The sequence below is a fragment of the Ceratosolen solmsi genome, unplaced genomic scaffold, assembly GCF_000503995.2.
Source record: "Ceratosolen solmsi marchali unplaced genomic scaffold, CerSol_1.0 scaffold7, whole genome shotgun sequence".
Classification (NCBI taxonomy): Eukaryota; Metazoa; Arthropoda; class Insecta; order Hymenoptera; family Agaonidae; genus Ceratosolen; species Ceratosolen solmsi.
The window spans coordinates 3,178,701-3,202,875 of record NW_011948413.1 but is presented as its reverse complement, the minus strand read 5'-3'; the positions used below and the strand labels follow the sequence as shown (position 1 = coordinate 3,202,875).

Below are 24,175 nucleotides of genomic sequence, written 5' to 3'. Positions count from 1 at the left end.
TGCTACTGATTCATATTTAATACTGCAATTCGTATTACTAATTAAGTAGCCATTAGCCATCCATCAGTTTACTTACAGTATTTATTCCAGATCGCTATTAATATTTACTGACGTTTCGTTCTATTCATTTAGGTAACCTACTGTTTATATTTACAGAAGTTTAAATCTTCCTAAAAACAAACTTCAACACAAATAACCATTACCTCCACCAATAACAATATTATGGATAACAGCATAAGGGGCCACATAGAATATTAAAATATTAAAAAATACATACATATACATATATTTGAGTCGCAATCAAATTATCATCTGTTCGCGACAGATAGAAACGAACCCGAACCACACAGAGTATAAACTCTCCAGTCATGAAAAGTTAATTGGCAACATTGGTGAGGTTAGCTAGTCTCCCTTCCTATCGTCCTGATCTTTCTCTCCCTTTACATATACATACATAATCTGCATAGTGTTGGCTTGGAAAGTGTCTCGTCACGTCCATTCACTTCACCCCCCTTCTACTGCCACTTGCTCGCATGGAAATTTGATTTTGCAAAGTATACGAAATACACAACAGTCAGGTTGCCTGTCCACACTCTTCCAAGTACAAGAATAATGAAATCGCAAGTGTTTCATATACGAACTTGTGAATATGTATGTAAAAATAGTAAAAATAGGGAATAATTAAAGATACAGTTGAAAATGAATTAGCCTTGCAGTTAAATTGAATTCATTAAAGCAGTGCGGTAGCTTAACGAATATAAAAAAAGTAAAATGACATAAGAATGTTGGTAGGTGGGGTCTTAAGGAAATGGCAATAAGCAAGCGTCCGGGCGAGATAAAGAGAGACAGAGGGCGATGACGAGAGAATGGAGACGAGGTGAAAAAAGAAGGCGGAGCAAGACAGAATAAGTATGAGAAGAAGAAAGAAAAAACAACTCGCTAACTGAAAATGCCAACTACCTGCTAAATAGTGGTTTAGTGAAGAGGAAAAGTGCTGTGATAAAGTTCGACTTGCATGAGCAATCAAGTAAGCCAGGATACGTACGTGCTTCTAGAATGAATAAACAAATTTTTCAAATATTCCAAGTTTTTACTTCCAATATTATTATTATTAATTAATTTTTTAAAATAAATTTACCAAATTTAAAAAAAAATTATTTTTGAATAAAAAACAGCATATTTTTACTTTCAATATTATTTGCTATCTCGTGTATTAATAAGTTAATATTTTTTATATTATATTGATAAAGATGTTATGTGATTTTAATATAGGGCATCTAAACATTATAATAAGATATGATATTCTTTGTTAAGCACTATTCCTGTACATTAAAACATTAATGCATATTAATTTACAAGAGTGATTTTACGTAATAATTATATTTTAATAGTTAGTTTTTTTTTTTAATGGTCATTATTATTTATTATTTTAAATATTAAGTATTGTAATAAATTATTCTTTAATTTTAAGAAATAACACTATCAAAATAATTCGACAATTTTTTAAATAAATTCTGTTACTTGTTTACATTTTCATATCTCTTCAAAGCAATCGATTTTCGACATTCAACGATTCGATTTATACATTTGTGCACATGTAGAAAAAGCAAATATGGCCGATTGTTAACGAAAAGGTTTTTCTGATTTTAGCTGCAATATACAATAATACTGCAATAATATACATTGTCATAATAAAACTTATTTAAATACTAAAATTACCCTTGCATAAAAATGTATATCAGTGTGATAAAAATGAAAGTACGGGCTAAAGTATTCACAAAGATTTTTTAAAGTTTAAGATAAAGTTTACTCAATTGCAACCTGGTCGAATTATAATATATATATGCTATGTATCTTGTATATATGGATGTGTAAATGTATATTCATGTAAATATACATATATATATATATATATATATAAGAATACAAAATCTCTCCTACGCCATTCTTATTAATACACAAGAGTATGAACTGTATAATTTAGCTAAGGGCCTTAGTCATCATTAAGAAAGTAAATTCTAATAAATAATAGGTAAACTCTATATATAAAAATTTCAAAATACAATAAAATCTAATATTTTATTATTTACGTAATTATCATTATCATAATATTATTAATATTACTTATGTTATTACATTTAATAATTATTAAATATATTTATAAATATCAAATATAGATATGATTGCCGTGTCAATATCAAACAACATCCTAAACATCCTAAATTTAAATTTTTTAAACTATAAATATAAAAAAATATAACAAAAATTTATAAATCTTAAGATTTCTGTAAAACATCAAAAAAATATAATAAAAAAAATTTCCTAAACAACAGTAGTAAAAATTGTTTCCTAAGATAATATTATTTATAATTTCAATGCACGGAATAGTTATGAATCTTTCTAGATTTGTAATTTGAAAACTTTTTTCAAATGAAATAAAACAGCCACTCTTCCTCGAACTAAATTTTTTCAAATAATTATTTGGATAAGTTCTGAAATAAAATTGGTAGTTAACTAACAAAAAGCTTTTCGACATTATGCATTAAGCATAATACAGATTAGTTTTAATAATGTGGTGTACGCATACACAAGATAATGGACAAGAAATGTAATAACAAGTTTCATGCGACGGGAAGACGTGAGCTTATCATATTTGATAACACATAAATTTTTCTCATAAGTATTAATACAAGATTTCAAAGAATTAATTACTTAAAATAAAATATAAATTATTCGAAAACAACGTTTTTACTTATGCAACACAAATCACATAACAATTTTTAGAAGATAGTACACTTGAATGCTATTTTTTGTTGAATATACTTATGAATTTTTTAATATTATGGAAATTATATAATATTTTTAAAATATTTGATTTAAAAAGTAAATTTTGAATGGAAACTAACAATAATAAATGTAATTTACAATCTATTTACCTCGTATAATACAGCTACAATAGAATAAACCATATTTTTAAAAAATTCTATTTATTTTAAATAAAATGCTAGAAACGTGTAAGTAACATATTAACGGTGTAATATAATAAATAAAAATCTCAATGTTTTTTGAATAATTTTGAAAAAAATTATTTTGATTTATGTGATCAAATTAAATGTTCGATTAAATAAATATTAAATTTTTTTTTTAATAATTTCCAATTTATCATTGATGTAAATATATTATATTCGTTCTTATTTCAATATTTTCTATAAATTATATTTTTCAATGCTCCAAATAATTAATAAAATAATAATAATTAATGATATAGCATTTGGCATTATGAAAATATATTTCCATAATATAATTTTGACTTAATTATTGGTACTTAATATATGAATTTTGGAATTTGAGAAATTAAGATCATTCTATCTAATGCCATTATCAGATGTCCAGCATCCATTAAATAGTTACCAATTACATTCCTATTTATCTACTAATTTCAGGTTTTTATACCAAGAAAATGAATAGATTTTTATTTTAAAGGCCGCAGATTATTAAAATTGTATAATTTACATAAAATATGAGGAAGTATAAAAAGGTAATCAAAAGTATACAAAGAGTATATCGAGGAACCAAAAGTAACAGAAGCGCCAAGTTACCTATACAAATATACATGACAAATTCAAAGGACTTTGGAGGTGGATAGATATGGAAAAGACGAGGATGTCTCTTCATTGCTGCGCCTCATTACTTTCTAGGAATTCTCTAATGAGCCAAAAGCAAGATTTAACGATACTGATAGATGCCCGGTCTGTATAGCTCTGAATGCCCTATTTTTCTTTGCTTTCATCATTTTTGTTTAACCAGAAAGTATAATGTTGAATTTATTTTCCCAATATCGAAAATTATAATGTAATAGTTTATATGAAACATAAAAAAAAATCTATAAAAACAAACAATAAAATTATTGTTCATTTTACAATAAAGACGTTTATACATAAAAATTATATAAATTAAAAGCTATATGCATTTTCGATAAAATATTCGATTAAAAATTTATGAAACAATAAATGTTAAATTTAAATTATTGTAAAGATATATTAGTCATACTCTTTACTTATACGCAACTTCATTTGTATGTAACAATACTTCATCAAATTTAGGATTAAGTAACTATTATTTATTGTCTTATTACATTTATTATTTATATTCTGATCTTGCATAAATTTTATAAAAATAAATTTAAATGTCGTTTTATTTATAGTCATAAATTTTACACATAAAGAGGCCAAACATAAAAGTGTACACCATGATCAATTAGTATAAATAATTAGATAATTTTTTTATGTATTCGATTTTCTGTCGAACGAACAATATAAATGAATGGAACAAAAACTTGAAGTAATGGATATTGCAGGACAGTGTACAATAAGACAAACTAAATTGCACACTGCTGAAATCGATGTCTCTCCCTCAAAGCAGGATAATTAATCAACTTCTTAAGATTGACTTATTTTTTATTGTTCCATCTAGTATACTGATGTTTTTAACAAATTAGAAGTTCTTTTAAACCAAACATAATATAAGTTTCAATCGCTTTTCTAAATGTCTATTCTGGAACTTCTTGTATTTGTAGTCATAGTATGCTACATTTCTTGACACTCCGTAAAACTTTCACATTCCTTGTAACTTATATTTTTAAAAATATAAATTTAAATATATACTAATAAATACAATAAAACTCATATTTTTCAGAAACTTGAATACATTTGCATTCAACGTTTGGAAAATAGGTATATAACTTTATTCGATTATCGAACTTGGAACCTTCCGTTATCGCAGCGTATATTGAGTCCCATTGATCTACCAATACTTATGCATTTTTTTATTCGAATAGCCCTTATAACATATTACAGCGCCAAATCATACGCTCGAGCAATATGTTGCATACGCGTCAATATGAAGGTTCCATGTTACTTTGAACAAAGAAAAACTTATAAAAATTTATGGAATATATTTATATTCTAACATCATATATATGCAATTTCTTTTTTACTTCAAAAAAATGTTTATCTATTACATTAACGGAATTAATAACGATTTCGCCGATTTATAGTTAAGAAAATCTAATAAAAAAAAACTTGAAGAGTATGAATAGAATGGAATAAACATTAATCTATTTTTAACCGAGTACATAGAGATCGAATTTTGATTCAAGCACATTTTCAAAAATTATTAAATAATTATCTAATTTCCTCTAAGTATGCACGACATATTTAATTTTATTTAAAAAAATATTTTACTTTTTACTTGAATATGTATATTATTTTATTCTTCAACGTAATTGAAATAAAAAAAGTGATAAAATTTGTTTAATTATATTGAAATAAAACTGTTTTATATTCGTTCTTAGTGCCAATAAAATCGAATAATAAAAAAAGAAACCAATTAATTTTTATGTCAGAACTTATTAACTTTAATTATTTTGATAAAGTGCTAATCAAAATGTATTTAATGAATTAAGTAAATAAGTATAAATTTGAAATATTACTCTATTTATTGTACCTTCATTCAAATTATATAGATACACATTTTTCTTAAATTCAGTCAATGAGAATATGAAAAAATAAATTAATTTACTTGTTTGACATCAATTAAAATGCTTGTGCCCGAGAATAAAATATAAAGAGCATTATAGTAATATATGGTTTCACGAGGATGTGTTTTCTTCCCCTGCGCCGTAAATGGATAAGAGAAACAGTAAAGATGTAGGCAGTTAAGTGAGTACGTTGGCACGAAGAAGTTTCGATTTCCTTTTAAAAGAAATACCATTGCATGCCTCAGAGAAAGATAGTGCTGCATCGAAAAAGAAAAAGAGCTTACAAGAGTCAGAATCAGCCGAACGCGATCCAGCGAGCAGACCAAGAGGACGCACGACCCAATTTAAGATCAAACGGAACCACATGGGCACTACTGTCTTGAAAAATTCAAATCCTCCGTTATTGTTGCAGAAGCCAAAAGCAAAAAAAAATATGCGTACATTTATCGAACCATGCATGTCGCGCTGCACCTTTTACCTCTTTGTTTTGCGTCGCTGCTTTTCCTTGAGAAGCTGTCGAAAATTCAAGTAGCTCGTAATGCGTCTCTTATTTTCTTGCAAAAATACGAAACTTTCTTTTAATAATGACTCATTAGTAGAGTCTACGATTTTAGCTAAATTATGAATGTGAGAATATTATTTTAAAGATATTATGCTTTTGATGATGTTGGAAAAGCCATATATTTATACAAACTTTTTAGAAGAAAAATTGTATACAAAGTATTCTTTATTTCATTATAATGTAACTTAATTATCATTTTTATTAATTTTTTATAAAATAAATAAATAGGTATTTAAACTTGTCATAAAAAGTAAATTAATAAAATACAAAAACGAGGAAAGCAAGCATGCAATATTTAAAGTTTATAACATATGAGAAATTTTATTCATATTTTTTTAATAAATTTTTTAACTTCTTATATATTTGTTATTTATAACAATTATTTGTTATATATCAGTTTTATAAGTACTCAGAAATAATATCATTTCGAGACTATCAAGTAATATATATTTAATTAGCTATAACCATACAAAAATAATTTTTTAAAGATTCTATTATTAAAAAATAATAATAAAGAGAAGTACAGAAGGGCCTTTTATCAAGAAAAGAAGCAATGAAAGTATTTTAAGAGTAATAAAAAATAAATTCGTTACAAGTGTCTTGCATAAAACAAATAACCAATCCGATATACAATAAAAACAGTATTTAGTAATATATATCTAAAAAAAAGAAAACAAGCATAATAATTTTTGAAAACCTGGAGAATCAACAATGATGTTTTAACTGAGTTTTTCATTTTTACAAAAAATTTAATCTAATAAAATAATACATATACTTTCAATACTTATTATAAAAAAGAAGTTTAATGTAACATTTTAAAGTAAAGGGTAAGATCTAAAATATTTCACTTTATATAATTGAAAAGTTCGTAGGAAGTGCAGTTGAACTCAAATAAGAAGAAATCTGGTATTTTAAAATAAGCAATATCTACCACTGGAAAATTTGGAATTTGTGATATATTCACCATTCATTTCAAATTCATTGTTTTCCTTCTCAATTCATTGTATATACTTTTGTATAAGGTTTTGAATAATTTCTTAAGAATTAAACGACTTCGCGCTGTTGAGATCTCCAAGATAATAATCAAGTCGTGTGCAAGCAAGTAAAGTGAACAAAGTTCTCGATGAACATTTTAATTACTTGTAATCTACATAATAATATCTATATACAGCGTATATAACTCTAGACACGAGCATTCATAAATGAAATGTATGGCATGACTCGAGGAAGCACACTTTCAATTGAAAATCATTGTGCACTTTAGACACAACGAACACAAAACAGATAGGAAATAAGAAGAACCCCATCATAGGTTAATTAATTTGTTCCTGTGAATAATCTTGTCAAATCAGCTTTTCAATTATATATCGATTATTTTGTATATCAACATAAATTATAAGGAATTTTCATCACAATGAAACAGCGCATCCTGTTGATTCATTCATCAATGCAACATGCTAACAAATAATGAAGAATTTTACTTTTTGGAAGACAAAAAGGAAAATAGAGGGATATCTGGGTGCTGGCATTAGCAATAATTTGCTTTAAAAGTCTATTTTACGTCTATGCTTAATTTTTCGTAAAATGATCATTTTTCTCTGTAGCTCAAAGTAATGCAGTATCTTTTTTAATGGCAAAGAATCAACAAAGACGAGGAATTTCATTTATCAACGAGAGAAAATTTTTTAATTATTACACAACTAGTTAGTGAATAAGAATAAAAGAAAAACTATTACTTTCTCAAATGCTATTGCAATGCGAAGAATAATAAACGGTAAGTTCTATTTCAGCTTAAACCCGTTGTTTTAATTAATCAGCAATCAAATTTTTCGTCCTGGCAATTATACCGTGTAGCCTCAATTATTACAATAATAACGTGGTTACTATTATTCAGTGTATAAATCTATAATAGTAATAAATGAAATTAGCTTACTTATTACATATAGATTATTACGTACTATTTTGTATAGAAAAAGTGGATTCTGGAAAACATTATGTAATAGTCATTATTCTATTTAATGATATAAGTCCTATATAAAGTAGAGTACACAATCATGATATTAATTTACACGATTTTGGAATGCATAAAAATGTAGAAAAACATAAATATAAATCTTTTACCTTGTATCAGTTAAATTGATGCAAAGTAAATATCATAGTAAAAATATCAAGATTATAAATTATGTTAATTCATTTTATAGAATATTTTTATCTTAATGACATACTAATAATAATTAAACTAATAATAAATTATTATTAAAAATTTATGACGTTGTACATTATTTATAAAAAATATGAAGTTTTTATTTCATAATACATTTAAATGAAATTAATAAATGTGAGTCTTTAATTTTCAATTTAAGAACATGTATGAATGATTTTCTGCCTATTCTAATTTTCATGTTTAATTGAATATCATGATTTAATAAATGTTAATTTAGCATTGGCATTAGTAAATAATAATTTACAGAATATAACTGACGATAGGCAGTGTGTTTGAATTAACTGTTATTTGTATAAAATTCCCGATAATCTTTATTGTTATATTAATATTATTAAATTCTTTTATTATTTATAATTGTATATCATATATATATATATATATATATATATATATATATATATATATATATATATAATATATAACTAATATCGTTTATATTAGTTTATCATAGGGACGATATTCGTAGAGGAATTAATCAAAATGTTGTACGAGTACCAGCAGTTGGGAAACATTTATTCCAATTAATATTTAATTAAACTAACATATAGCTGCTTTAAATAGTGAATAAAAATTGTTTTACACTTTTCACTTAACCTTACATCATTGTAAGATATTTTTTGCAAAACAGCCAAAAAATATTATTTATATACCTGAAGTACAAAACTAATATTTTACATTAAGCATTTTAAACTAAACAAAATTATGATAGTTACAAATATATAATACGGATTATATTAAAGATTGTAATAAGGATGATAAAATAATAACAATTATCAAAGTATCAAATATTTAAAAATCAGTAAGAAAAATTAATAATCAAATCCAAATAAATTATATTTGGCTCTCGTTTTCCTTTACTATATCTATCGCAGCTATTCGTTATATAATAAGTAACTTTCCTTTTTTTGTAAATGATTCTAATTATATTGGTAATTGTAAAGTCCTCTTTTATACAACGGGCGAAAGAAATTTACGCTAGTGAATACCACTGCGGAGGCATGCTTATGCCATCATAGAATCCTTTATTCAACTCGAGTAAAAATGAGAACGCAACAAAGAAGAAAAAATAGCGGAGGGAACGCAGGAGTCACATCGGCAGGTCGATTAAAAGGAAGAAAAACCAGCCTATGCACAACAAGACGAACGACCACGCAAAGCTATGCAAAATAGAGTATAGAGTGCACAGGGCATCGCGTAATCGATCGAGCGCTTCCTCACAGCGCTTTTAGAATTATGGAATAATAATAGCAGCATTACCATCGATAATCACGAGCTTTAAAATAGATAAGTTTTCTTCCCTAGGGTCATTGGCGCTCGTCGACGCGCGCGCTATCTCGTTACGAAACAGAAAAGTTAAATAAAAAATATAGAAATCTAATAATCAAAGAAGCACACGAGATAGAAAAGGAAGAAAAATGTAAAGATATGAATTAACTGACGACTATTACCCGGCATGTAGCTAAGTATTCCACTTTCTCGTGGCGGCTGATAGTAGCGCATCCGCATTGATAATCCTCGCTGCGCGAATCTGCTCGGCCTCGATCCTCAGGATGACGCGATCGCGGCGTGACGATACTGGTTCCCGCGAAGACCGACTGACTGCCGTCCGCATCCGGCATCGGCGCGACCCTTCGATGATCGAAAGCTGGACCGAAACCTTTACTAAATCGCTTTAACCCTTGATTCGCGGGGGGTCATGAACTAGGCCGCGTTTTCACTTTCTTGTCGAAGCGTTTGAAAAATGACCGGTGCAAAAGAATGACTGAGCGGATGAGGAAAGGGGTATAAAGATGGAAGGAATAGAGAGAGAGAGAGAGAGAGAGAGAGAGAGAGAGAGAGAGAGAGAGGATCAGGGGATAGCGCGCGCGCGCGCGCGCGCCCTAAACAGTACGAGGCTCCGTCGATGAGATAAGGGTGAGAGTAAGAGCGAGGGCTCCTTCGGCGGTGACTACTCGTCGGTAACTAGCGGCGTGTATGCAGCGATGGTGAGGAGGTACTTCGGTGGTTGCCCACTACGGACATGCGCGCTCCAGGACGCTTCACGCTACACATATACGTAGACCTCTTTCGCTTTATCTTCGTCACACTCGCGTTTCGACAGCGTTGCAGGTATGTGCGCGCGTACGTGCGCGGAGTTGTATAAATTGACTCATCTCCCCCGACAGAAACGCGTGCGAGATGCCCGCTAAGAAGAGCCCTTTTTTTTAAGGAGACGATGAAGGGCAATGAATTAGGTTAATTATAAATCTATGTAATTCATTAGCATGAAAATTGTTTGATCTCGTCATGTATTACGGTAGTTATAGGGAATCGGCTTCGATCAGCAGTTAAGCCAGTTGCGGGGCAATTTTATGGCCCTCCATAGCTTACATTTTTCATAATAAGAAAGACGCTGAATGCTCCCTCGTTTTAATAGTTTCAGCAATTTTTCCGAACCTAGGTAAACGAGCCGTGAAATAGTGTTCACCGATCGAAATGCTCTTTATCATACATATTTTATCTGCGTGTGAATCTAGTGCATTGCACTATTCTGTGTGTATCCTGGGTGAATTATTTACTTCCTCGATGTGTGTATATATATATATATATATATATATATATATATATATATATATATATATAATATTATTCTTTAAAATAGACTAATTTTCCTGTGCATTAAATTTTCAGCCAATTACAATGCGTATTTTTAAATTGAAAAGATTTTCAAATATTTTATAAATACTAAAGTTGGTGAAAAAGTAACTAAGATTTCTATTGATTTACTTTTGAGAAATGCTCTTAAGATTTATAAATTAGAAAATGCAAATAAATTATTATACAAATTTTCTATTTATTCATTATTTTTTGATGATAGAAATGTATTTAAGTTTTAATCGAAAGAAAACAAATTTTGCCAAAAATCCAGTATTCGCTTACGACTAAATATATGTGATATAGCAAATAAAAATAGTTATTATAATATTCAAACTCCATTTAAACTGGGTTCAAGAATTTTTTATGATACAATGTCATGATAAAAATAAGAAATCTATTTTCCCAACACCAACTTTATGAATGACAAGTCGCACATATTTGTTAATTTATATGTCAAGTAGTATTTTTGTACATTAATATTGACTGGACCAATTTTCTACCACATGTGTTACTTTTTTAAATTTCTTGAATCATCACAGATTAAAAAAAAAAGTTTTTAATCATACAATAAATTTATATATTCACTTTTACGTATTGATAAACAATTTTCTTTTAAAAATCTATGCATTTTTAATTTCATAATTATTTTTAGGGTTCATCGGCTATTCGCCTGTTATTTATGGTAACGATGTTTCTCTCCTATTACATGCAGCTAAAGTTTGAAAACTCAATAGAATTTAAATAAATTTCAATTAAAAATAATAATTACACTTATACATTTTCATCTTAAATTATCTCTATAATTAGAATTCAATTTAAAGAAATTTTATTTATGAAATATAAAAATGTTTTTCGATAAAATTATAATAATTTATCTGCAATTCAGGATATAAATCACATATAGCATTAATTATTTAGTCTAGTTTTATTTATTATATATCAATTCTAATTGAGAAAATCTTGATAAAGTTGATTCAATCATTAATCTTTATTATACAGAAAATTGATTCCATAGAATTCATTGAACAGTTTTACAAAAAGCTCCTATATAATTTTTAAAAACTGTGTAAAATTTAAGAAATGAAAAATTTTGTTATAGATTTTTGTAATATACATTAAACAGCTTTTAAGGGACAAAAGCTAAAAGCATACAATATAAAACATTTAACGTCAAATTTAGCACTACAGTAATATTGAAAATTTCTAAAGTCGAAAAACTCGTACTAAATTTTAATACACACTTTAGTAAAACAGTAAAATTTGCCATAAAAATATCAACACAACTACAAATTCCATTTAATTTCAATAATATTTTAACTTATACTTCATAAATAAGAATGAAAAGCGTGTTTGTTATAATAGTTTAATATATATCTTTAGAATAGTTAAATATTGTGTTCGCGTAGCTCGCATTAATTGTATGATTAATTTGAGTAAAATTACAATAAAAAAATTTATAATCAATTTAACATTCTTAAGAGATTTGCAATATATCAAACAATGTATTTTTTTATTATAGCACTAATTATGTTGTATTTTTATTACTTATTTTCAATGAATAAGTATAAAAAAAAATTTCTTTGAAAATTAATATCAATTGATTTTTATTTTCGGAGGTACATCATTCAATTTTAAACAATTAATTATGACATTAACTTTCTTTATTTTTATTTATTATCACTAAATAAATAAAAACAATTTATTGTATAATCCATTAAAACTGATTACAATAATTATTATAATATATTATGATGAACCAAACCTAATTCATAAATTGAATTAACTACCATTTTAATAATTTAATAAAAGAACTTAAAAAAGAATTTTACAATGTTTTTTATAATATTTTATAAGAAATTTTAAAATTTTATTTCAAAAACTTTATTTCAAATATTATCGTTAGATAATATCGTTAGTTATCTTGAATAATGTTTATTGTTCTATGATTTAGGAGCACTTATTGTAACATCAATTTTTTTTAATTTCATTCTTTACAAGTGAAACTCTTGCCAAGAAAAATGCCCTCAAGTTTTGTTTTACTGAAATTTTTAACATTGTTTATTTGACTACTGAAAAAACGAAGCGGTTTTACACAAAAACTTCAAATACGGTTTTTTTAACTCTTATTTTAGTTTTCTACTTTTTAAAACTTTTAAACGACGGCTTAGATCAACTTGAACAAATTTTAGGATGCCTAAAATATATGGGTATATGAGACTCAGACAAATTTATAAATATACATACTTTTCCATAAAAATTTATAAATCCCGATATCATCGGAAATTCTTCTTTTTTTTTTGAAATATCGAAAAGCATTTATACTGTTTTTGTTGCACCATCTTTCATTTTCATTTTTCAATTCTAGAAAATTTTAATAACATAATTTGTTCGTATTACATAATTGTATGCTTATCTACATTTAACATATATTATTTATTATTTATAATATTATATCATAATTCTTTTTTTCTTTCATATCCTTACACCATTAAACAATGAGGTACTTTTAAAAGTACTCTATAGGTATTTCATTTTCAATGCTCGAGCAAGTTGAGCATATTTAAATATTTTTAAATATCATCTCATAGTTAAAAATGAAAGCAAAGTTATAAAAAGGAATGAAAGAATTATTATAAAATTACTTTAATTAAATTAACTTTGGAGTCAGGTAACCTGTTGAAAATTATATATATATATATATATATATTTAAAGATGTAAGCCAATTTATGGAATAATGAAATCTACTTTAATTGACTCGAATTAAGCTCTGCTATGGAGTCCGTTTGCAATAAGAATTCTCAATAGATATGTTTATGTAACATTATTGGCATTCTAAATATATTGCTTTTTAGAATAAAATTCAAATTATTTAAAATTCCAAAGTTTTGGCAAGTCAGATTGTAAAGATTTTTCAAATTTAAAATCCATTCTTATGTGAAAAGAAACTCTGTGAATATACAGTAATATTAATAATCTGTCAAATGTATATATTTCGAAACGGCAAACAGATCTTACATTCTTTTTATATGAATTATTTTCCAGTGTACTTTCCCAAATATTATTTATTCTTTAGGAATTTATATATCTTATCAAAGGATTTACTTTTTGCAATAAGAAAAAAGAACAAATACACATAAAACACTCTAACCTCCGGCTAATCTAGGACAATCCATGGATGTTTTACAAATCCTTATACAGACTTTATACATCTGAATGTATTACTGATACTATATATCTGCATAAGCTTATTGTATACAAAAGTTTACGTCCTTGAAGGCAATGTTGACGGAAAATTTGTCTTTCTTTCGCTTCAGCCGCTTGAGGCTCAACGTGCTTTCCTTTCTCTGTAATGTCTCTTCACTCGCACACACACTTCCGCTCAGCATCGTGGCTGTCTGCCTTTCTCCACTTTTTCGCAACCCTTTCAACGGGGTCAATCATCTTCACGGCTTGCAATCACAAGGTTCCCGGCACAGCTTTAACGCGCTCGCTTTCTCTTTCTTTTCCCCCTTTGTAGCTGATGGAAGGAAAGCCGGACCTTCGTGTCATTCTTCGAACGGCCGTAATACGTGAGCACATTAGCCTTTCTTTCTCTTCTATCCTCATCACTGGTGGCAACGTCCATCGCCAACGCACACGACTATAACCCAAGATGAGCTCGATGACGTATTCTTTTTTCAACCCATGTTTCTATACATCTCGAATAAATTAAATGGTAAGCTATAGCTGTCCTCTCTGCCTTATATTGCATAATTTTTCTCTCGTCAAATTTGACTTCACTATCGAAAGTAATTAATTTGCTTTAAAAAGAAATTCTACAGTATTATTGATGAATGGATCTATTTGAATACAGTTACTATTGAAATTATTCCATTTTATTCACCTTAAAATTCATTGTCTAAATAAAATAAAAGAAGTTATTTATCCGTCATTTTTGTAAATTTTCAATTTCGATATAAATACTAAGTTTCTGGTAATACAGAAAAGCTTATATATTTTTAATAATTACTAATACAAAAATTTATCAAAATAGAGAAATTAAAAAAAATACATTAAGCATTCATCTATATTACTTATTTTTAGATTAGTTATATTCAATATTATTCTAGAGTAACATACAAATATAATAAATAAATAAATATATATATATAACATTATTATTTACAATATTTTCTATTAAAAATGATGAAAATAAAATATAAAAAAGATAAAACTATAGATCGAACAGGCATTTCGATAGAACAATATATTAGAAATTATGTAATACGTACATTATAAACGTAACTTCAAATTCCACAACGAAAATTAACATTTGAATGAACAATATTGATAATCAATCATTATCAATGATATAATATAAACAATGGCTGTCCAACAAAATTTTCTTTTATGACCACTAAAATTAGTTTGTGTTATTATAATATATTTGCATATCAGAGTCATAACATGTCATGACAGCTATAACTTTAAAATTGCTCTGCCTGTTGTATAAAAACAGAACTTTTGTAATCATTCAATGGGAAGCACGTAACTTATATTAGATTATATCAGAAAATCTAAAAAATATCATGAAAACTAATATAATATATTACACGATCGTTAAAATGTGAAATAAAATTTCAATACTAAAAGTTAAGTCTTTTCTAGATTCCAACATAATATGAAAGTATATCGAAAGTGAAATATTTGAAAATATACATAAGATATAATTGTTGCATTCAGCGTTTATGTATAATAGATTATAATACACACGTGCATACAAAAACATTATATTTATATGTATGCGTGTATGAATAGATGAATACAAAGGAATACGTGTACGCAAGCCTCCTTTATCAAACTGTAATTCATTATAAACTACACCATTATGGTTCAAATAATGTATTCATCAAAATAACTCTTCTGACTAATACAAAATATAGAGAATAGTTTTTATTTTATTTTATTGTCTCAATTTTATAATTAACTATTTTTCTTATTTTTTTTTATATAAATTACTATTAAATTATAATAAGCATTCATAACAACTCTTAAAATACTATTAATAATATTGACATATACACTAACAAACGTGCTAATACATCATTTGAATAAAAATAAAATATTTATATTTTATATTTTTTTAATTCAATTCAATTCGATTGTTCATATAAAATTTCATTAAAATTACATTCAAATACAAAATTTTGTTGAATTTATTAAAAATAATTTCCAATATAAATTGAATACAATCATTAAATATTTTTTTATTAAATTAGAATTTATAATAACTCTTTTTAATTATATGATATAATTTTCTTATTTTTATTTCGATTTTTTTTTTTTAAATTAGATATTTTTAAACTAATGTAATTTTTTGGAAAACAAAAATTTAGAAACAAATGTAAATTAAAATTTTGTATAAGCTTTAAATGCACCCATTACTAAGCTTTATATATCATCTAAAATATAAATCGCGGAAATATATAAAGCTCGCTCGTACGGTAGATTTTGAAATATAAATATCTATAAAAATAAAATTGATTTTATCGCAATATTTGCTTTAATTTTCTTTTTTTACATTTATCAAACATAATTAGCTTATTCTTCATTATTCCTCAAATTTAAAAGAAAATTTTTCTCTTTTTACTATTATTTATAATTACAATTTTTTAAAAAAAGAAAAATTAATATAATAAAGTACATTTACTTAATAAACCAAAAATATAAAAGTCTTACTACTTGAATATAAATTGAAATATAAATTGAACAAAATTTCCATGTGAATATATTTAAACAATAAATATAAACAATAAATAAATTAATATATAAATAAAATATGATGAGAAATGTTATAAATATATAATGTGAGAAAATGGAATCAACATTATACAAGTGATAGTCCCGAATAAAGAAGTTTATACATATTATACACATATGCTTTCTATAAACTTGTTATAAAACAATGTATTTTTTTTTTATTATGGCATTAAAAAATATAATATAATTTTAATATGGCAGAACATAAATTATTATTGTAACAATAGTTAGAATGCAATAGTGCATATTTATAAATTAAATTTTATGAAGTTAATTTATAAATACTTTTAAAACATAATGACTTGTACAGTTTACGCATTCAATTTAATATAAATTTTCTTTATTTTACTTGTAATATAATGTAGTAGAAAGAAATTTTATAATTGACAACTAGAATAACTGTATATTCTATTATATATGGTAATTGTTGTAGCTAAGCGACATTGGATAAAAATCAAAATAATTTACTTGACATGTATAAAGTAATTATCTATACACTATTTTACAAATTATTTATTTAAATAATCCATATATGTGTTTATGAAAAATATGTATTCGTAGTAACATAAAAAATATATGAAAATGTTACGAAGCAATTTTAATATAATTTTTTATGCAAAAATCTATAAATTTTAGAGTTCTATACTTAAATTAGACTAATCTATTGCTTTCCAAATAATACAAACCAAAATGTATTACCATTAGAAAACAATATTAAGAACTCTTGCACACATGCATAAAAAAACATCTTTGGGTAAAGTTTAATTGTATAACATCAATGAAACAAAAAGAAGGGCAATAAAGATGCTAACTAATGGAACGAGCTACGCGACAACAGCGACATCATGCTGGAAAATTGTAAACTTGTGAACACCCGCAAGAATACACACAAATACGTTCAAATGCGCCGACGGAAAATCGATAATTCTCCCGTTGACATACGAGATTCAAATTTTTAATGTATCATTTTGTACATACCAGATCAAGGAATTGTTGCTGGCAAAAACAGAGAGAAAAGTAATTTACAGTACACTTTAGATTGTATAAACAAACAAGACATACTTTATTTTTTTTCAACCCTATTTTTTCTCCGCTCCTTTCCTATATATTTGCACTCTTCTCAATTGCTAATAAATAATTTTTGTTATCGCATTATCGAAAACATCGTCGAAAAGTATATTTCAAACTTATTTATGCTTCTGTTACATTTGGGTTATCGATAATTTATTTTTATATTCTTTTTGTGGTCGAAAGTTTTGCAGCAACATGATAGTCGATAAATTTTCGATGATAAAATATTAGTACAGTGACTAAAAATTTTTGGCCAATGTTGGAAACTTTTTAGAAAAACTAAAAAAATTGTTAATAAATAATATTTTCTACATATCGGAAACTGATTAATAAAGAAAAGTAATTAAAAACTCCATTGCTACAGGTATAATTTTTTCAGTAACCAAATTTATTCCAATTAAATATTTATGAAACAAAAGTAAAAATTCGTTTTAATTTAATTAATTTAAATTTAATTTCATAAATATTCTGATGGAATCCTATATCTTTAATTGAATTAATCACTTTATTCATTGAGAAATTAAATAAGACATTAATTAATTTTTTGTTACCCTCCAAGTTTAAATATGACTAAAAATTGAAGAAATACTTAGCAGTATGTTTAATTCCTTGAAAAACTTATAATTATTGATAAAGATGTTTAAAAAGGATGCTAATTCATTAATTTAATGTAAGTAAAAATACAATAATAAAGCAAAGGAATTCTTCGACTCAGCTAATTTGTACTGTTCTATTAATCTACTTAAAAGATAAAAATTCTCTTTACCTTCCAGCAATTCCATTTGGTTGAATTTCTTGTAAAAATATTCCCAATTCACCACGATCCTTACTACGAAGTCCAACCACACTGAATCCAAGGCTCGTTCCTTCTGATTTGTACAACTAATTTAAAATAAAATTTTAATATAGCACAATATTTCTTTTAAGTATTTTTATTACTATTAAATCTAAATAAATGTATAAATTACCTGAACAGTGAAAATTTGTCTCCCTTTAGCTGCTGTTTCTATAACCTTTTGAAATTCCTTTGCATATGTTGGAGTCATTATGGGTGGCATTCCAATTACCTCAGAAATTAAACTAGGACTTGTTACCTAAAATATAATTTAAAAAAAAAATTTTATTAAATCCATTTAATTAACACATACTAAAAATTCAATATCAATTTGAAATATATATTTAAAATAATTATAATTAAATGATCTAATTTTTATTTCATTATTAGCAAATCTATGTACCTTGGCTCGTCAACAAAATTATAATAATTTATTTGTTTATAAAAATTGTAATTATAAATTTTGATGAAAATATAGATTAAATAATATTTACTTGTGTGCTAGTTTCTTCACTACTGCTATGCAACAGTGGTGCGACTGGAACTCTCTGATCATCTATTTCAGTATCTTGATATAAATTTTGGTACATTGCTTGTCCAACTGGTTGAACTGGTGTATTAGGAACTGAAAGCTCTAACTGCCCACCAAGACTAATATCAAAGTCTCCCGGTAAAATAGAAGGATGCTGTCCAAGTTGACTATTTAATTCTGCCAGTGAATCTTGTATTGTCACAATACTTCGAAATACTGGATCCTCCAATAATGATATAAGTGATTGCAAATCCTGACTGGTATGCAACTGCAGCTTTGGATCATCGCAATCCTCTACTCGCTCATGCACATGCTCCAACAAGTGTAAAGCTGTTGAAATGTCTATCAAAAGAAATAACAAAATAATAACATTAATATAAAACTAATTAGTTTCAATAAATTTTTAAAAATAAATAAAATCTGGTTATTTAATACTTCGAACAATTATTTAAAATAAATTATGTATTTTTAACTATAAGATTATAAGTAATTTATAATAAATTACAATAATTTAAAATTCTTGCGTTTAAAAAATATAATATGTGTGTATATACATATTTTTTTTTTCAAAATAATATAAATACTTTATGATGGTTTATAAATGTAAATATTATTAAAACAGTAATATGATTTTTGAAAAAATATTTATGGTGATTAGTAAGTAAGTTGAAATGATTTCAAGTACCAAATATTAACTTTTAATAGAACTAAAAATTTGAATGTTAAAAAATATTATTTAAAATAAATATTAAAATTATATCCAAATATATAAAGCAAAATTTCTTGATACCTGTATTTAATGTCATCTTGGATTTTTTTTTGACTTTTATTTAAAGAGATTCCCTAGTAACGTCTCTTCAAAAGCAGTCCTAAAACAATAAAAAAATATTATAACTCAATATTGTTGAAAGTATAAAGCCCAATTTTTTCTCCTCTTAATTGTTCAACCAGAACATACATAAATATGTTCATACGTATAGAAACATTTTTTGATGGTTCCCTTATATTCGTAAGTCACTATTTACTTATCACCTCCAATATAGGTCAACATCAAAAAATGATAATTTACTGTATTTAAAGGGAACATAATCAATAATTACTCAAAATCAATCGAGCAGCCACATTCGAACGGGCGAGTCGTTGTCTCTCCACTCCTAGACAGATTGATGCTCGATCTTAAGGTACCCAAAGCTCCTATCTATTGTACCGTAAGTCCCGGTAGAGTATTTACACTCCTGAGAAGAGTTTGCGATCAATAAATTTCTAATAATAATATAGAAATGTTCACAATTTGGTTAACTTACAGTACCTTATAATAATCACATAACACATTGACAACTGAATGTCCACTGTCGTGCGCTATTCATTTACTTCTTCCTCCAGTTCGTAACAGTGGCACGGAGTGGTGGAGAGCGTTGCTATCGCCTCAGGTTCCTACCTCAACAACGTGTATGCATATGATATTCTTTCCTAATGTTCAGCCACGATTGGTTCAAACTCGGAAGTGAAATAAGCGAGCTCTTTTCAGGCATCTGCAACAAATAATCAAGCGTATTGGCCCTTGCAAAAGCGCGCTATTTCAAGCTGAACAGGATATTTAAGCAAGCACAAATAATAGTGCTGTACATCGATAGATAAAATATTTGTAAAGTACTTATCTCTTCATGATGCATAGCAAAGTTTCAATTATTTTCATATACTTTTATATTTTAAATTTGAATCAATATTTCCAAAATGTATACTTTTCATATATTTTTCGTTAAAAATTAAAAATAAAAATACATATCACATTGATGAAACTACTATTTGAATTTATTTAAAATATTTACTTTTTCTTAAGAATATAACAATAAATTCATAACAATCAGATAAGTTAAACAAAATTAAAGAAAAAGTAACATTTCGGCACTATTGATCCAACTACATGAAACACTATGCATTATTACAAATATCCTATGTGCTTGCTCGCGTATGAATATGTAAAATATTTACATATATATATATATATATATATATATATATATATATATATATATATGCAACACAATATACACAAAATGTATAAATAAATGTATAATCAAAATGTATATACATCCATGTATTATAATAGTATTATAGTAATATAGTAATATATAATGTATGTATAATAGAAAATACGATAAATTTTACTATTTAATTTTTACAACTGAACGATTTAGATTCCTTTTTTACGAATATTAAAATTAATTAAATTAAATTAAATATTAAATTTACGAATATATAAAATACTGAATATTTTACCTTATTCTTTTCTTCTTTAATAGCGGAGGACATTAAGGTTTTAAGACTTACGACATTGACTCTCCCCATCCTACCGTAAACACTTTTTCACGCAATAGTTCTCATGGGGTTATTTCAACTAGTGTGTGATACAATTTTCAAATATTAAGTGAGATATGAGGCAAATTAGTGCTATCGCCGGGTATATTTTAATACGGTATTATTTTTTTTATATTTATATTTTATATTTGATCATGATCCCATATATATTATTATAAATATAATTATTCGTTATTTTATTTAGGATAATTAGAAAAATATATATACTAATTAAAAAATTAAATAAAATATATTAAAAAATTATCCCTGTTATGAGAATAACATTCATGTACATTTGGAATAGCTAATAGAAATTTAAAGGGAAAAGAAGAGTTACGCTGTTTTATATATGTTGTTATGTTGCGCTGTTTATGCTGCGATACATGAAGTATTCTAAAGAATAATTGAAAACTTTATAAAAATTTAGCAATAACATTTTAATTATTAGTTGGCTTAATATTTAAAAAAAATAATAAATAAACCGAATGAAAATCAATTAATTTTAAAACAAAAGAATAACATCGATTGTTTTTATTTCAAGGCTATTACTTTCAAAAGCATAATAATTAAATTTGTTTCATTCCCATATATATATACATAGATATTTGATCATTATGTCGCAGTACTATTTTTATAAAAATGTAAAAAATTCTTTTCATAACAGTTAAAGGTATACGTAGAATTGAAAATAAAAAATTTTGATAATACTTATATAACAAAATGTTAATTTAAATATAGCAAAGCTAGTGTATTATTATATTTTGATGTTTAAATTAAATTATTATATAATGAACAAACTACACAAATTACCAATGCATCAATAATTGTTAATTAATCGTCTAAATTGAGATTTTTATTCTAGTCATTGAAAGCCGCCTTTCAAAGCCTAGTTGAAATTCGTTTTCCGGAGGTGTGACACTTTCCTTGTTAGTCAATACTCGGTTGTATTCGATATGCTGCATACTTTAGCCACTACTTAGTCCTCTACACATTATTCACCTCCATTGTCTCACTCACTGGTTCGCTTAACTAATCAACACTCATTTTTAATAATCAGCCTTACTAAAGTATATCTATTTTCAATTTCGAAAAATAAACGAGATATGAACAATTAATTTTCAAAATCCTTCGCCTATTCACATCGCAATCAGAATCAAGCGCCTTCTTGCTAATCTTGGTGACCCCTAAATCAAGGCTCCATAATACTCAGCCCCCCGTAGCGCATCATCGGTAACCTCGGACAGCTCATATGCTGCGACGGTGCACTTCTCCTCCCCCGGCGTGTACCCTCCTTGACCCAACATCCGCGGAATCTCTAATCCGTGATTCCGCAACGGTGCGTCACGGGCACTCGGAGTGTCCCATCGGGCAGTCGCGTTTTCCCGGATGTGCGCACGCGGAAACCGAGCACAATGCGAGCCGGCGCGCTTCCGGCTAGGCCCGCGAAGCAAGGCCAGCAAGCAGAGGCCCTACGCGCCTTGGGTTCCTGATTTGGGCCCTCAGTCTGATTATAGGTGCCATTCGCGCTGGCCGGCCTCTCATACCCTACGCCTCCTTGACACCTGGGGCTGCGGGCGCGCTCGCGCAATCGCGTTTGTGTGTACAGCGACAGGAGTTATCAGCCTCTCGGCCCCTCGCTGCCACATTCATGAGAGACTCCCTGGAGCCGAGGCTACATTCCTCGAGCACTCATCGTTGGCTGCGAGCGGATAAGAGATCGTTGGATAAGTAAGCTATGAGAGCTCGTATTAATCCTGACGGATCGGCCGTTACAATACTTCAATTTGATTTAACTGGCTTTCACGAACATTTAGTCACATAATTCGATTCTTACTTAATCATAGCTTTGTTATGTAGTTATTATTTTTATATCAATCTTGCCGCAATTCTAGGAGCTTTATCGTGATCACATTCAATATGTGGCGTTCTGGAAGGAATTATTGTTTTTATTATTATTTATATGTATATTAGTTTTTTATAAACACATTTTCACTTTAAGTTTATGAAGTTTAAGAAGTTACGAATCTTGTAAATAAAAAACCTTATACTTAATATTTTGTTCGAGATAACAAAGCTTCAATTGTGCAATAACAAATTGAATTTATCTGTTGTTTTTTTTTACATATTTGAAGTTCAAACTAGTATAATACATTAGTTTGCTTAGAATTAATTTGCTTAGAAATATGTCGTTAACTCAATGACATGGCGTGTTAAGTAGTGCATGCTTTGCATTTTATATTAGCTCTTTTCAACTGAAAATCTGCAAATAGAATAATAACGGTCAATTTACTTTTCATTCTAGACCACAATCGTGTAGGCATCCGCACATTTTCTGTTTGTTTTCCACTTATTTTACATATTCTTTTACTTATTGACTGCTAATTGAATATAAAATATTTCTTTAATTCTCAAGATTTTACAAACTGAATTAAAAAAACTACAGAAAAACTATTGAAATTGAATTTATAGTGATGTATTAAAAATGACTATTATATTTAAAATAAAAATATATAATTATATTTTAGATTAATAGGAATATCATATTTAATAGGGTATGGAGGAGCATTTGCATTAATAGGCGAATGAAATAATTACATTAATAAAAGAAAGTTATTGA

General features: G+C 26.9%; 1 protein-coding gene across 1 annotated transcript in view; it reads right to left on the bottom strand.

Annotated features, from left to right (window-relative positions):
* LOC105367624 (uncharacterized) overlaps window positions 1-20,585 on the bottom strand; it is a 127,616-nt gene extending 107,031 nt beyond the window's left edge. Inside the window, exons 1-5 of the mRNA XM_011506392.1 lie at window positions 20,301-20,585; window positions 19,991-20,069; window positions 19,163-19,542; window positions 18,802-18,927; window positions 18,600-18,715 (exon numbers count right to left, since the gene is read on the bottom strand). Of these exons, the coding sequence (XP_011504694.1) occupies window positions 18,600-18,715; window positions 18,802-18,927; window positions 19,163-19,542; window positions 19,991-20,006 (638 nt within the window). The 5' untranslated portion in view covers window positions 20,007-20,069; window positions 20,301-20,585. The remainder of the gene's footprint in view (window positions 1-18,599; window positions 18,716-18,801; window positions 18,928-19,162; window positions 19,543-19,990; window positions 20,070-20,300) is intronic.
* Window positions 20,586-24,175: the final 3,590 nt, after the last annotated feature.